At 38.6% G+C, this 13,413-nt stretch overlaps 1 protein-coding gene across 50 annotated transcripts in view; it reads right to left on the bottom strand.

Moving 5' to 3' along the window:
- Positions 1 to 1,072: 1,072 nt before the first annotated feature.
- Positions 1,073 to 13,413, bottom strand: part of TRMT9B (tRNA methyltransferase 9B (putative)) — a 65,315-nt gene continuing 52,974 nt past the window's right edge. For 37 of the 50 annotated variants that reach the window (XM_085002913.1, XM_085002911.1, XM_085002927.1 and 34 more), the window contains 2 exons: positions 11,544 to 11,717; positions 1,073 to 5,427 (listed from right to left, as the gene is read on the bottom strand). In XM_085002913.1, the coding sequence (XP_084859039.1) occupies positions 4,394 to 5,427; positions 11,544 to 11,717 (1,208 nt within the window). In that variant the 3' untranslated portion in view covers positions 1,073 to 4,393. The remainder of the gene's footprint in view (positions 5,428 to 11,543; positions 11,718 to 13,413) is intronic. The other 13 variants (XM_085002944.1, XM_085002948.1, XM_085002943.1 and 10 more) reach the window with 2 other exon arrangements.

The following is a 13,413-nucleotide window of genomic DNA, read 5'->3' as shown; positions in this document are numbered from 1 at the left end:
CAGGGGATGTGATAATTACTTGTTTTGTAATTCCTAATGAAATCACTGTTTTAATTTTTTATTAAAGTAGGAAAGCCCTGTTTAAAAGAGCCGATGGCAGAACAGGAAAAGAAGTGGTTGCAATTGCAGGAGATGAGGCTGAAAAGTACTTGAGAGAATTTATGAAGGGAAGGTATGCTGCCATCCTAAGGAGCTTGCATTTTACTCTCTGGGTTCCACAGAATGCTTGTGCTAGAGGGTGTTGGTTAACACATCCAGTCCAGGGCAAGCTCAGTTAAATGAAACCCCAGTTTACGTCAGGAGAAGGCTTAAATATGCTAATACGCATTGTGATTCTCTAACAGGGGTTTTGTAAATTGCTTTTCTCAAAATGAACAGTGTAACTCGGTACTAGGTATACAATGAATACGAAAGCTGGTCCAGTTTGGCACTTTCAGCTCAGTTAATTCTAATATTCTATGTATACCCAACACCTGATATTCATTGCCTTATATAGCCTCTGTATCTGGCACATAGCAGGGTTCAGTAGACAAGCAGAAGGAATGAAGTATCTGAATAGCCCTCTATTTTCTCACCTATAAAGTAGGAAAACAGTGATACCAATTTAATAGAGGATCAGAGTTGGAGAAAAATGATCATGGAGCATTCTGCAATTATTTTTTAAAATTAAAACCTAATGGAAACAGAACAAATGAAAAAATAAATATAAAAGATGGGGGGAAATATGGAAGGGATTCCTCTCCAGTTATTCTCTAACTGTGGGATTGCTTAACCTTACTAGAGCATATTTGTGAAGGGGATCATCGGTCTACCTTGTAAGGTTCTTATAATATGCCTGGCACTGTGTCGGGGGTAATGGCGTTGCGGGTAAGAGCACAGGCTGGGAGTCAGACTGCCTGGGTTTGATCTCAGCCCTGCCCCCCTACTAGATGTGTGATTTTTTACTATGCATGTAGCACTGGGAAATTTAATTGATTTCTTTCTGCCTGGGTTTCCCTCATCTGCAAAACGAGATCAATAATTATATTTAGCTATGGTGAGGACAGCAGATTAAAAAAAAATACATGGTAGATGTTTTTAAAGTTAGCTGCCTTTATTATTATCATTTCATATTTCCTCCACCATAGGAGAGAAACGTGCAGGCTTGCCCTCCTTTGTTCTTGGACTGCAGCTGCCTGGCCAGTGGTTATGCCCCGTTTCCCCTCCCTCTCAGACTGAGAGCTCACAACTCATTTTTAAGGAGTACCCCCACCCCCGCACTCCCCACACACACCAGGATCAATGGCTTTGGGTTAGACTCTCTATCCTCCTCCAAACCTCTTTATTTTTATTTAAAAATCCACCAGTGCTTCTTTTTGCGGCCATTAATATGCAGGTACATTAACATTCCCAGCTGATTTATGGTTGGATCATTTTCTCTCTGGACTCCCACCAATTTTTGCCCGTTCAAATGGCAGTCAGTTAAAACACAGAGGAAGCCTAGACATCTAGAATTTGGAAGGACACAGAAAGGTGAACTAGAAACAGGAACCCGCACCATCCTGCACAACAGGGATGCCTGGAGAGAAAGGAGGACCAAACCCAGTTGATACTCCAGGACATTTGATAGATGGCTTGTTAGTTAAGTTACTGTGATGTGCTGGTGCCATTTCATCATTTCAGTGACAACTTTAAAAATAATTTAAATAGGCCACTTGCCTTGTTCTCACTGTTACATCCTTTGTCCACATTAATGCACTTTCCCCCAAACCATTTGACTGTTTATATGGAATTCCTCATGAAGGCCAGGAAGGCATCAATAAGCCAGCAGAGGTTTTTAAGGACCTCCCAATAACCCCCCCACATGCTCCCCTCCACTTCAGGGAGTGGGATTCTGCAGCAAGGCCAGCAAGTAAAGGAGAAGGAACAAGAAAGACACTCTTTGAGCCAGTATTAACAATGGGATCTACGTTTTCAAATTACATACTTCTGATAGATCAGCAAGATCTGTAATTGAGCAAGTTAAGGCCAAATAAATACTCACAAATAATCTCTGTATGTTTAAACTTACTTATGATTTGTATTTCTTTTTGAGGACAGTCCTAGGTGAGCAAAATTTTAAATGATCAAGATATTTACATTAGGTAGGGTCTTCAATGACATATGTATGTATCATGTATATATGAAGTATGTGGACATACCACATCCATATATATCCATGGAGATATATCTATATCTCCAAAGGCAGAAATTATATTTAAGAGTGCCTTTCACATGGATGTATCAAAGAGATTATCAACCACAAAGTCAAATATTTGCATACAAAATCATGTCTGGATGAATAGAATCCAGAATCAGTAGATGAAAAGTGGAAGATTGCTATTATTGGTGTTTTTTTTTATTTACATCTCTATCAAAATTATGTGAAAACATTCCTCCCTCAAGAACCATTCTAAGGGAGTCATTTTATTCCAAGCAGTGTGTGTGTGTGTGTGTGTGTGTGTGTGTGTGTGTGTGTGTAGGAGGTTGCTTGTAAAGGTTTGCTTAAAGCTTTTCTGGTTCAGTCTAATAAACTGAGTTCCACGTAAGTGGTAGGCTACCACCAGAAAACCATGACTTTAAACAGATTTCTAGCAGCAAAGCTGGGATTAACGATACATGTGACAATAGGCTTCAAGAAAAGGAAAAATCCACTCATAAAAAAAGGTCCTCATGCCTTAATTGTAAGAACATCTCTGACTCTGAGAACCTTTTCTTCCCACCAAAAAAACCCCCAAAAAACAAAAAACAAAACCCACTTACACTCATGGTTTAATGTCCTCATTTAAGAAATGGAAGACATTAAATTAAATTTTAATTTACATTCCACTTTTATGTCTGTTTTCATCATCCCTCTGATGCAGACTGTGCCCAGAACAATACAAATCATAGAGTTCCTTTCTACCCGACAACCTCATCAACCAAAAAGGTGATGTGCAATCTTATTTTGAAGCCAAGAGAGAATAATAAACATCAGTACTTTTCACATACACATTACATATAATCCTTTAAATTTCTTTGAAAGTAGCATCATTATTTTAAGTTAGAAAGCTGAGTCACCAAGGGAAAACAGAAGCCCCAAACAATGAAATCTTTTACTATTTTAGTAATTTCAGTGGAAAACAAAACAAGAATTGGGTTTCCTCCAGGATTTCAGTGGTCCATACAGTAAAAAGACTTGTCAAATGTTCATTCTCTTCTCTGTAAGGAACTATCTGAAACTGTTCCTGGGTTAGCTTGTTTCTGTTTCTCCTAATTATATCTATGTCTCAGGATCCATAACATGGATTTAAACAGACCTATGGTTAAATGTAAACAGATGTGGTGACCAGATAATGCCCAACTATTTGTCTAAAAATTGGCAGAAATTGAACCTTTAATCAGTAGGACTTGATTCTGCCTAAATCCCTACTACAATGATTAAAATGCAGTCTCTTTTAATAAGATAAATGTCCAGATGTTATTTTTTAAAATCCAGCTAAAAGTCCTCTCCCAAGGCCAAATATCTTGCATATTAACAATCCATTTGTTTTGAGAGCCAAAATAAAATAGTACTTCAACCAGATTTTCATTTCCCTAATATCCCTTCATTTCATAAGGAAGGCATCATTCCAGGTGAAAACCCACTAGTCAGTCTTGGTCTTACCATAACTGGGTATTCTTGCTTCTAATATGGTTGGAAAAACACCACCTGGGTAACTTGCCACAACTTCTAGGACTCACCTCCTCCACTTTCTACATGCTGACAGTGCCTTTAAAGGCCTTTTGAGCAACATCGAAAATCTTATTATTTACTTGTCTTGAAGCAAGTTTGCTTATTGTTTAGAAAAGTTCTCAGAACATTTCTTGTCTCTGTCCACCGTCTCTCATCTTTCTGAAGACTTAAAGTAGAAGCACGGCCTTGGCAATGAAATAATTTATCACATGGTTCAGTTTGCCTCTGTGCAATGGTATAAGTGTACTGATTATCTTGCACATAAATCTAAGTTATAACCAGAGAAGCAGGAATTACCCCCTTATTGTACAAAAATGAGGTTTTTAGAAGATAGACTTTTTAAAAGTCACTGCATAATACTGAAAAACAGTACATGTGTATTTCTATAGTAATCCAAACCATAGGGAAGTCATGTTATATTTCTTCTAGAGGTCTCTTCTAGTAACCTTTAACCACAAATTCTCTTTGTCAGATACTTTAGATGCCAAGCACTGTGTTTGTCTGTAGCCTAAAAAGAGGATGAATTCATAGTCTCTATAGACCAAAATATCAATGGATTAAAAAGTAATGAAACTGGATCCCAATTCAGGGAATCACATCACAAACCCAGTAAGAAGAACGGTGGTTCATCTTTTGGAGGAGTTGTCTAAAATGATCCAGTCAATCACAACTTCCCTTCTTCTCTGCAATGATACACCAGTTGCCATGATCATTCCCAGAGCTCAGAATATGGAGCTCCGACACATTCTCCTTCAGCAGGCCACAGAGCTCGCCTTCTCGAAACACGTGGTAATAGCGCATATAGGCTCTGGAATCCAAAATGTTGGGTTGTTTTTCTTTGACAGAAACAGTGTCATCTGGGTTGGAATCTGTGGGATCGACTGCAGAAATCCTTCTCCATACTTTACTAGCAGAAGGGTTCCCTTCCTCGAAGTTACCTGCATCCACATGGTCCTCCTTAGTAACAGTGCTACCCAGGAAGTTCTCCTCTCCATTTCTCCTAATGTCTTCTTGATGGTCTCCGTTCAGATACTTCCATGTGGCTGGTGCTCTCAGCCACTCCAGGTGTTTTTGAGACGTCTCCACAAACACGTCCTCATCTAAATTTTGCTCTCCTGTTGCAAATGGCTCATGATGATCCAAGTCTAAACTTGAGTGTCCCGAAGGCTGGATGGATATAGCGCTGTTGGCCCAAGGTTCTGTGTTCTTCAGGGATCTCACTCTTTCAGTTTGCTTCCTCAGAGTTGATTCATCCAAAGATCTCGAGGAAAACCAGGAACGAAAAGACTTTCCCAATGTGTTATAGAATCCATTTTCTTCTTCGCCTTCCTGAGAAGTATTTGCACAGCAGGTGCCAGTCAGAACAGAGTCACAGTCCACACTATGGGACCGCTTCGAATCACAGCGCTCCTTAAAACAAAAAGAACAGCGGCACCCGGAGCAGGGAGCATGGTAGGGGTGGCTTCTTTCTGGGTGCCCACACTGCTTCCTTCTCCCAGGCTGGCTGGATTCTAAGAGGGACTGGGAGCACAAGGCTTTGTTCCATGGGACAAGCACGTCTTGCTTCTCAAAGTGCCGGTTCTTTTGTTCCATGGCCCAAACGTAAATCATCAGCTGGCCTCCGGGAACTAAGACCCTGGCCATTTCTTTTATTGCTCTGATTCTTCTTTGTTTGGTAGAAAAATGATGTATGACTGTAAAAGAAGAAACTAGATCTCAAACATGTATGCACACACGTAAACCTGCACATTTGTAGACAAGTAATTTCCATATGACAATAATGCACTTTGGACGTGGAGTAAACCTCCTTATTTCCAGCAGGGTAGGCAAATGGAAGAAATAGCCCAAGCCTGGTTTTAGGAGAGACATGATTTTTAGCTTCGGCTCCCATACAGGCAGGCCTCAGAGATGCTGTGGGTTCAGTTCCAGACCACCTCAGTGAAGCAAATATCTCAGTAAACCGAGGCACATGAATTTTTGATTTCCCAGTGCATATAAGAGTTATATATAAGAGTTATGTTATAGTTACACTAAAGTTATATAGTTATAGTTACACTATACTGTAGTCTATTAGGTGTGCAATAGCATGATGCCTAAAAAAATGTAATACCTTAGTTAAAAATACTTTATTGCTAAAACATGCCAAACCATCATTTGAACCTTCAGCAAGTCATAATATGTTTCAAATAGTAGCATCAAAGATACAATAGAATACTACTCAGCCACAAAAAAGAATGAAATAATGCCGTTTGCAGCAACATGGATGGAACTAGAGACTCTCATACTGAGTGAAGTAAGTCAGAAAGAGAAAGACAAATACCATATGATATCGCTTATATCTGGTATCTAATATACAGCAGAGAAGAACCTTTCCACAGAAAAGAAAATCATGGACTTGGAGAATAGACTTGTGACTGCCCGGGGCGAGGCGAGGGGGTGGATTGGGAGCTTAGGGTCAATGGATGAAACTCTTGCTTTTGGAATGGCTTAACAATGAGATCCTGCTGTGTAACACTGGGAACTATGTCCAGTTACTTACGATGGAGCATGATAATGTGAGAAAAAAGTATGTATACATGTATGTGTAACTGGGTCCCCATGCTGTACAGTGGGGAAAAAAATTGCGTTGGGGAAATAACAATTTTAAAAAAAGATTACCAATCATAGGTCACCACAGCTAATATGATAATGAAAAAGTATAAAATATTGCTAGAATTACCAAAATGTGACACAGAGAGAAACCAAAGTGAGCAAATGCTGTCAAGCATTGAGCAAGTTCAGATAGACTTGCTCAATGCAGGGTTGCCACAACCTTCTATTTGTAAAAAAAATTTTAAAAAATGCAGTATCTGTGAGGCACAATAAAATGAGGTATGCCTGTATTTATTAGACAAGTAATCTGGGCAGTTATTTAACTCGTATGGATTTTAAGTTTCTTTTTCTACCATAAGATACATAGAATAAATAATCTGTGAAGTCTCTTTCAGTTCTAAAATCCTGTGAATTTTGTTAACCAGAAGAATGACTAGTGTGAATTAATAAAATTTGAAAGGCAGCCCTAGTTTAGATATATGTTCCCTAGTAGAATCCTATGAAATAATTCATTACTTTAACGAATGGTTTGTACTTCTAAAGTGCCACAAAATCAACACCACTAATCAGTGTTAATAAAGTCAATAAAACAAACAGAAGTAGAAAAGAGTGTTATTGTTTTTCTGTTTGGATAATGCAAAGATAAGCCAGTCAAGCTCTGGTCCAAATGACTGCTTATAATTTTTTAATAATGTTAATATAATATGAAATTGTTGTGTATATTTAAGAAAAAACAACCTATAGGTCGTCATTTACTTCCAATCTTTGCAAAGTTAAAGTGAGATTCAAGTGGGGCTGCCTGTATGTATCTGGTTTTAGGTGGGTTATTGGGCATATTTTTTATTAGGCATATATAGAAAGTACAAGTCTTTTAGCTTCTACAGATTAATCATGGTACTGTGTCAAGAAAAAAAACATCAAAATACAAGTCTGTCAGTTATATTGGGTGGGAAATTAGTCTTAAGGGAAGTCTGGACACTACTGCTTAGATATGAGTAGTGAGGAAACAGAGAAGGTGAAACAGCTCCTGTAACTCTCAGAATAATCCAGAGGTTAGTAATGGTTTTAAGTAAATAAATCTCTTTAGTTAACCTGGCACAGAGCTACAGTAAATATCTAAAATGAGGCGATTATATAAAGCTGTCAGAAGAAGATTATACAAGAGGCACGCGTACAGATATTATTGCCAATCTGGTTTGCTTTTCTATCAGCAGGGCACAAGCCCTGGCATCGCTTAGTGTACCATGCAGAAGTAAAGAAGCTAGAGGTATGAGGTTCAAGTGCAATTAAAGAACAGGATACCTGTGTATTTTGTCCTAATAAGTGGCTAAACTTGTGATTTCTGACCAATCACTTTACTTCACTAAGTGTCAGACTGTTTCCCCAATTCCCATTCCCAAGGAAAAGCCCCTTTGTAATGGTCAGTTTGAAAGCTTACACGTCTAGAAGTAGTGTCTTGGTCAGTGAGCTGAAAGGGGTCAGAGAAGTCAGGACTGATTAGGACTCAGTATATACTAACATTCATGCCTCTGACCACTTATGGCCGTTACCTGCACCTAATTCACTCAGAACTTCTATAGGTCTGTTTTCTAAATGCAGTAGATCCTTGTTAGCTGTGGATTCTGTATCTGTAAATTCTCCTACTCCCTAAAGTTTATTTGTAACCTCAGAACTCAGTACTCTCAAGGTTTTCTTTGTCCTTCCTTGATATGTGTTGTCAGCCAAAAAAAAGTTTTGCCTCCAAAGCCTATATTCCCAGCTGGGGTCCAACAAGGAGATACTCTGCCTTCCTGTCTCAACTCTGGTACTGTCAACAGGTGTCCTTTACACGGTCTATTTAGTGCCATGTGTTTTTACATTTTTGTGTTTTCTGTTGGTGATTTCTCTATTTAAGATGCTTCCCACCCCCACCATAGGGTTGAAGCGCTGTCCAGGGTTCTTAAGTGTAAGGCTGTGATGTGTCTCATAGAGAAAATAAGTGTGTTACATAAGTTCCCTTTATGAGTTCAAAATTAAATAAGATGTCTTTAAACAGAAACACACAACAAAGTTATGTGATAGTTAGCTGACAAAAATATTATCACCAGAGGCTCACAGGAACCTAATCCTGTATTTTCCCTGGGAGTAATGGTTCAGTATTTGTTAATTCAGTGACATTTCAGAACGTAACTACTGTGAATAATGAGAATTGGCCATATTCTCTTGTTTTGGCCATTAAAGAAAAAAACACCATTAAAACAGGACTATTTGAATACAATGATTTCTTTTTAGCAGACTTACAGGTCTTCAACATTTCAAGATTCTGGGCTTCATCAGAAATATTGTTTTTAAGGAGGAATATCCTCATATTTTTTGTTCCTTAAACATTTGTTACTTGATAATAGCTTAATTTATTTTTATAGCTTAATTTCACCCAAGAAATATCTGGATCTTTTATATTATGTTTTATATTGGTATTTACCATATAATAAGAAACCTTTAAGCCAAATGTTTTTGAAAAAGAAAACATTTACAAATGAAGTTTCTATTATATATTAAATGTATTATACATGCACATGCATACACTCTGTTAACAAACACTGTAAATGTACATCCGAATGGGATGTAAAGATACTTTCATATGAATTCAATGTCAGGAAGCAATGCTGAATTTTTAAAGGATAAAGAAGTTCCCTTTTGCTTAAAAATCATAATCACAATTTAAAGGCAAAAATAGTACTCAGTACACGTATGCTGTAGGAGAGGTTGCTGAACTGAACAAATGAGTAGGTTGAATTCAATTACTGGATTCCAGAATCAGATGAGGAGTTACACAAGATCATCTTTTAAAGTCCTGTGATATCGTGGTATTTTATGATATATTGTTTAATTTTTCAAATGTGTTCGTTTTATCTAAACAGTATGCATTCAGAATCCATGGGTTTAGCATAAAGCAGGGTTTTTTCAGCCTCAGCACTATTGGTGTTTTAAAACCAGCTGGATTATTCTTTGTTGCAAGGGCTGGGGAGCACCAACTAGATGATATATACACACACATGCACACACACACACACACACAGACACACACACGCCCCCAGCTGGGACAACCAAAAATGTCTCTAAAAGGAGGAAGGTGGGTAGGTAGCCCCATGCCTGCTAAGCCTATTTGGAGGTAGCTGTATAGAGCCTATAAACAAAACAAAAAAAAAGCAAAAAATACACTTCTCTGACCTCTCTCCAATTTTGAGTTGTTTACGTGGCATGATCAAACCAAAAACTTTCTTCCTACTAAAGACTAAGAGGGTTGTATAGTGTTGCTTGGTTCGACAAGAATCCCTTCTCTCTCTCTCTTTTCTTCATAGGGCTGTATCTGCCACATATGTAAGTTCCCAGGCTAGGGGTCTAATCAGAGCCACAGGTGCTGGCCTATACCACAGCCACAGCCCACAGCCACAGTGATGCCAGATCTGAGCCACATCTGCAGCCTACACCACAGTGGGATCATTAACCCACTGAGCGAGGCCAGGGGTCAAACCTGCATCCTCATAAATGCTAGTCAGGTTTGCAATTCCCAAGAATCCCTTCTCAATGCTTGCAGGCAAATGGACTTAGTTTCAAATGCAAAGAAGTAGGGCTGTCAAAAAGCAGGTTTCCATGGCAACCTCTCCTGCCTGTCCTAACTAGTTCCCGGGTCATGGCATCCAGGTCTGCATCCCCTTGATATGCAAAGATACAGTCACGACTAATGTAGAATAAATCAATTGCTCATCTGTTTCAGGAGAGAGCAAATAGTCTTCTTCTGTATTTTTAGTAGCAGTCAGATTTACATAGGTTTACCTTGCTTTGATAAAGCTTGCTATATTCAAATATATTAAATTTTTTTTTTTTTTGTCTTTTCTAGAGCTGCTCCCACAGCACATGGAGATTCCCAGGCTAGGGATCTAATTGGAGCTGTAGCTACTGGCCTACGCCAGAGCCACAGCAATGAGGGATCTGAGCCACCTCTGCAACCTACTCCATAGCTTGCAGCAATGCCAGATCCTTAACCCGCTGAGCAAGGCCAGGGATCGAACCTGAAACCTCATGGTTCCTAGTCGGATTCGTTAACCACTGCGCCAGGACGGGAACTCCACATTAATTTTTTTTAAAGTGTGTCAAAGGAAATAATTTGCCCTGCAAAATATTTTTTGCTTTGGTAAGGAATTTGCGAGAAGCAGCACATTTCCCTAGTATGTGTACATATGACTAACATACTAGGTTTCAGGAATACGTGTATTGAGTGAAAAGAGCCTTATATGTGTGTATTTTTTTTTTTTTGTCTCTTTTTTTTTTGCTATTTCTTTGGGCCGCTCCTGTGGCATATGGAGGTTCCCAGGCTAGGAGTCGAATCGGAGCTGTAGCCGCCAGCCTATGCCAGAGCCACAGCAACACGGGATCCGAGCCGCGTCTGCAACCTACACCACAGCTCACGGCAACACCAGATCGTTAACCCACTGAGCAAGGGCAGGGACCGAACCTGCAACCTCATGGTTCCTAGTCGGATTCGTTAACCACTGCGCCACGACGGGAACTCCATATGTGTGTATTTTAATCATGGATTTTTGCTGTTTCTTTTCATTTGGGGCATGTGCATTTTATGGGCATACTTATTGGGAGAATATGAGGAACGTAGTCCCTAGATTTATGAACAGTCTCTGGCAGTGAGAGAGCAGAGTGGCATCATAAAAACAATGCAGTCTGGGACCCGGCAGGCCTCTCTGCCCCAGCAACTTTTGTACAGTGAGTGGCAGACTGGAAGACAAAACGTTCCAGTAACATGCACTGCATTAGTCTTACAATATTTTGCTACTAAAAGGCCCACTTGTGGCCTAAGAAAAGTAATATAACTTCTAAAGATCTACTTCACGTTGGAAAATCTGGCTTCCTTTCAACAGAACAAAGTACTATTTTCAATGAGTATAATTGCTGTGATACTTTCTTACTCATAAAAAAAAGTAATTGGAATGAGTCATCAAAAAGAAGACAGTAACAGTCTGAGGGTTGAGCTAGTGAAAACAATGCACCACCATAAGTGCATTTGAAATGAGTTAAATAATCCAGTTGAAGTATTTTTTAAAATTAGGTAAAATGAAATACATAGATCTTTCTACCAAGAATAGATGCTGAGTTGTGAGAGCGGCCTCAACCATGTAACATTATTCTCATGGCAAAGAGTGAAAGTGTGACCAGGCTGCCTTACCTCCTATGGAGATGATGGCATCGAAGCCCTGGTCCCTAAAGGGGAGATTAAGGTTGTCACATACCATGACTTCACATCCTCTATTCCGGGCAATCTCTACCAGTGGCTCACAGTAATCACAGCCCAGGGTATGGACCTGGCTGTTCACCTTAAGATACTTTCCAGTCCCGCAACCTGCAAAAGAAAAATCTGTGTTACATATTATCCTTAAGGGAAAGTGGAGCTACTTTGCCTTATAACAAGGAATGGAAAGCTGTTTATATAGTCAGACCTCAGAGATACTGTGAATTCCATTCTAAACCTGTGGCAATGCAGCGAATATTGCAATAAAGTCGTATGAATTTTTTGGCTTCCCAGTGGCATATAAAAATTATGCTGACACTATACTGTAGTCTTTTAAGTGTGCAGCAGCATTCTGTCTAGAAAAACAATGTACATACCTTAATTTAAAAATAGTGTGTTGCTAAAATATATTAAGCGTCATCTGGGCCTTTAGCAAGTAATGTTTTTGTTGGTGGAGGGTTTGAAATACTGGGAGAATTACCAAAATGTGACACAGAGACATGAAGTCAGCAAATGCTGTTGGAAAAATAGTGCCAATAGACTTGCTCGATGCGGGGTTGCCGCAAATCTTCAATTTGTAAAAAAAAAAAAAAAAAACCCCAAAACAAAAAAACCCCCACAATACCGTACCTGGGAGGCACAATAAAGGACAGTGCAATAAAATGAGGTTTGCCTGTATTAACTAACCAAGACAGAACACAATGCAATATGAAGGTATACATAAATGCAAAAAGAAAAGTCTTCAGAGAGCACTTACATGTTTTTATATAGAAGAGAAGAGGAAACGGGAATGGGGGAAAGAAATATCATTCATTGACTATTTAGTGAGGTCACGACCACGGCACTTTCTTAACACAATAGCACAACTGAAAAATGTCAACTGGCCCCCAGCAGAGACTAAGAGTTCCCTAGTATCCTAGTGACAGTGTCCAGTCTTTTTACAAAAGATACCTTCTCATACATATTTCATTATGTTTAGATCTGTATGTTCTGGGCATTTATTCTTGTGTTATCTTGCCAAATCTCTTCACCACTGGCTGGCTATGTAAAACAGACTACTGTCAACAACTTTTCAATGGATTTGTATAAAATAATTTATACAATGAAACAGGACTTAAAATTTTTTTAAATTTGAATTTGAATGAAAAAAGGACCTCAGTATCTTTTTATCCAACCTATTGTCAGCACTAGGTTTTAAATGATCTCTATTAACTCAGAATACACTTCTGACAAAGAATTATTTTTTTCTTAAATAGACCATTTTTGACATTCACTCTCTTGTGGCAAAGACCCAAATAGTTCAAGTTTACACAGTCCAAAGATTTAGATCTGTCAGATCTCACTGATATTATGCTGAAGAAGGTAGCAACATGAATGAATAACCATCTTGAAACAAAGCCTTTTACCATCTAGTGCCTAGTATTTTATTCCAGCACAGACATATCATTTAATGCTTTTTTTTCTGAAATAGTTAAAGATATCATTAGAGCTGACATTCCTACCTACCAGCATTAGCTATATATTTTTTTTGCCTAAAAAAAATATCTACCACTATTCAAAGATGATTAGTTTCCTGCTTCTGAAGTACATCACAACACCCTTCGATAACTATCCAAAATTATATGAGACACTAAAAGCATAATTAAGATCCGTGGATGCCAGCTGAGACAGTGGAGAGCTTGTGAATAAAAAATAAGGATTCCAACATTATTATTTCAATGTAAATGATTGAGGTCTTAGAAATATTTTAGATCTCATAGCTACTGTTCATAAGAATGCTTATGAGAAAAACATCCAATATTTAAGG

Source organism: Sus scrofa, chromosome 17, assembly GCF_054392235.1.
Source record: "Sus scrofa isolate SSC_HxYL_T2T_F1_AM1 chromosome 17, Sscrofa_HxYL_maternal_Yorkshire_Landrace_v2.0, whole genome shotgun sequence".
Lineage (NCBI taxonomy): Eukaryota > Metazoa > Chordata > Mammalia > Artiodactyla > Suidae > Sus > Sus scrofa.
The sequence above is the reverse complement of the archived record's forward strand: the minus strand, read 5'-3'. Positions and strand labels throughout refer to the sequence as shown.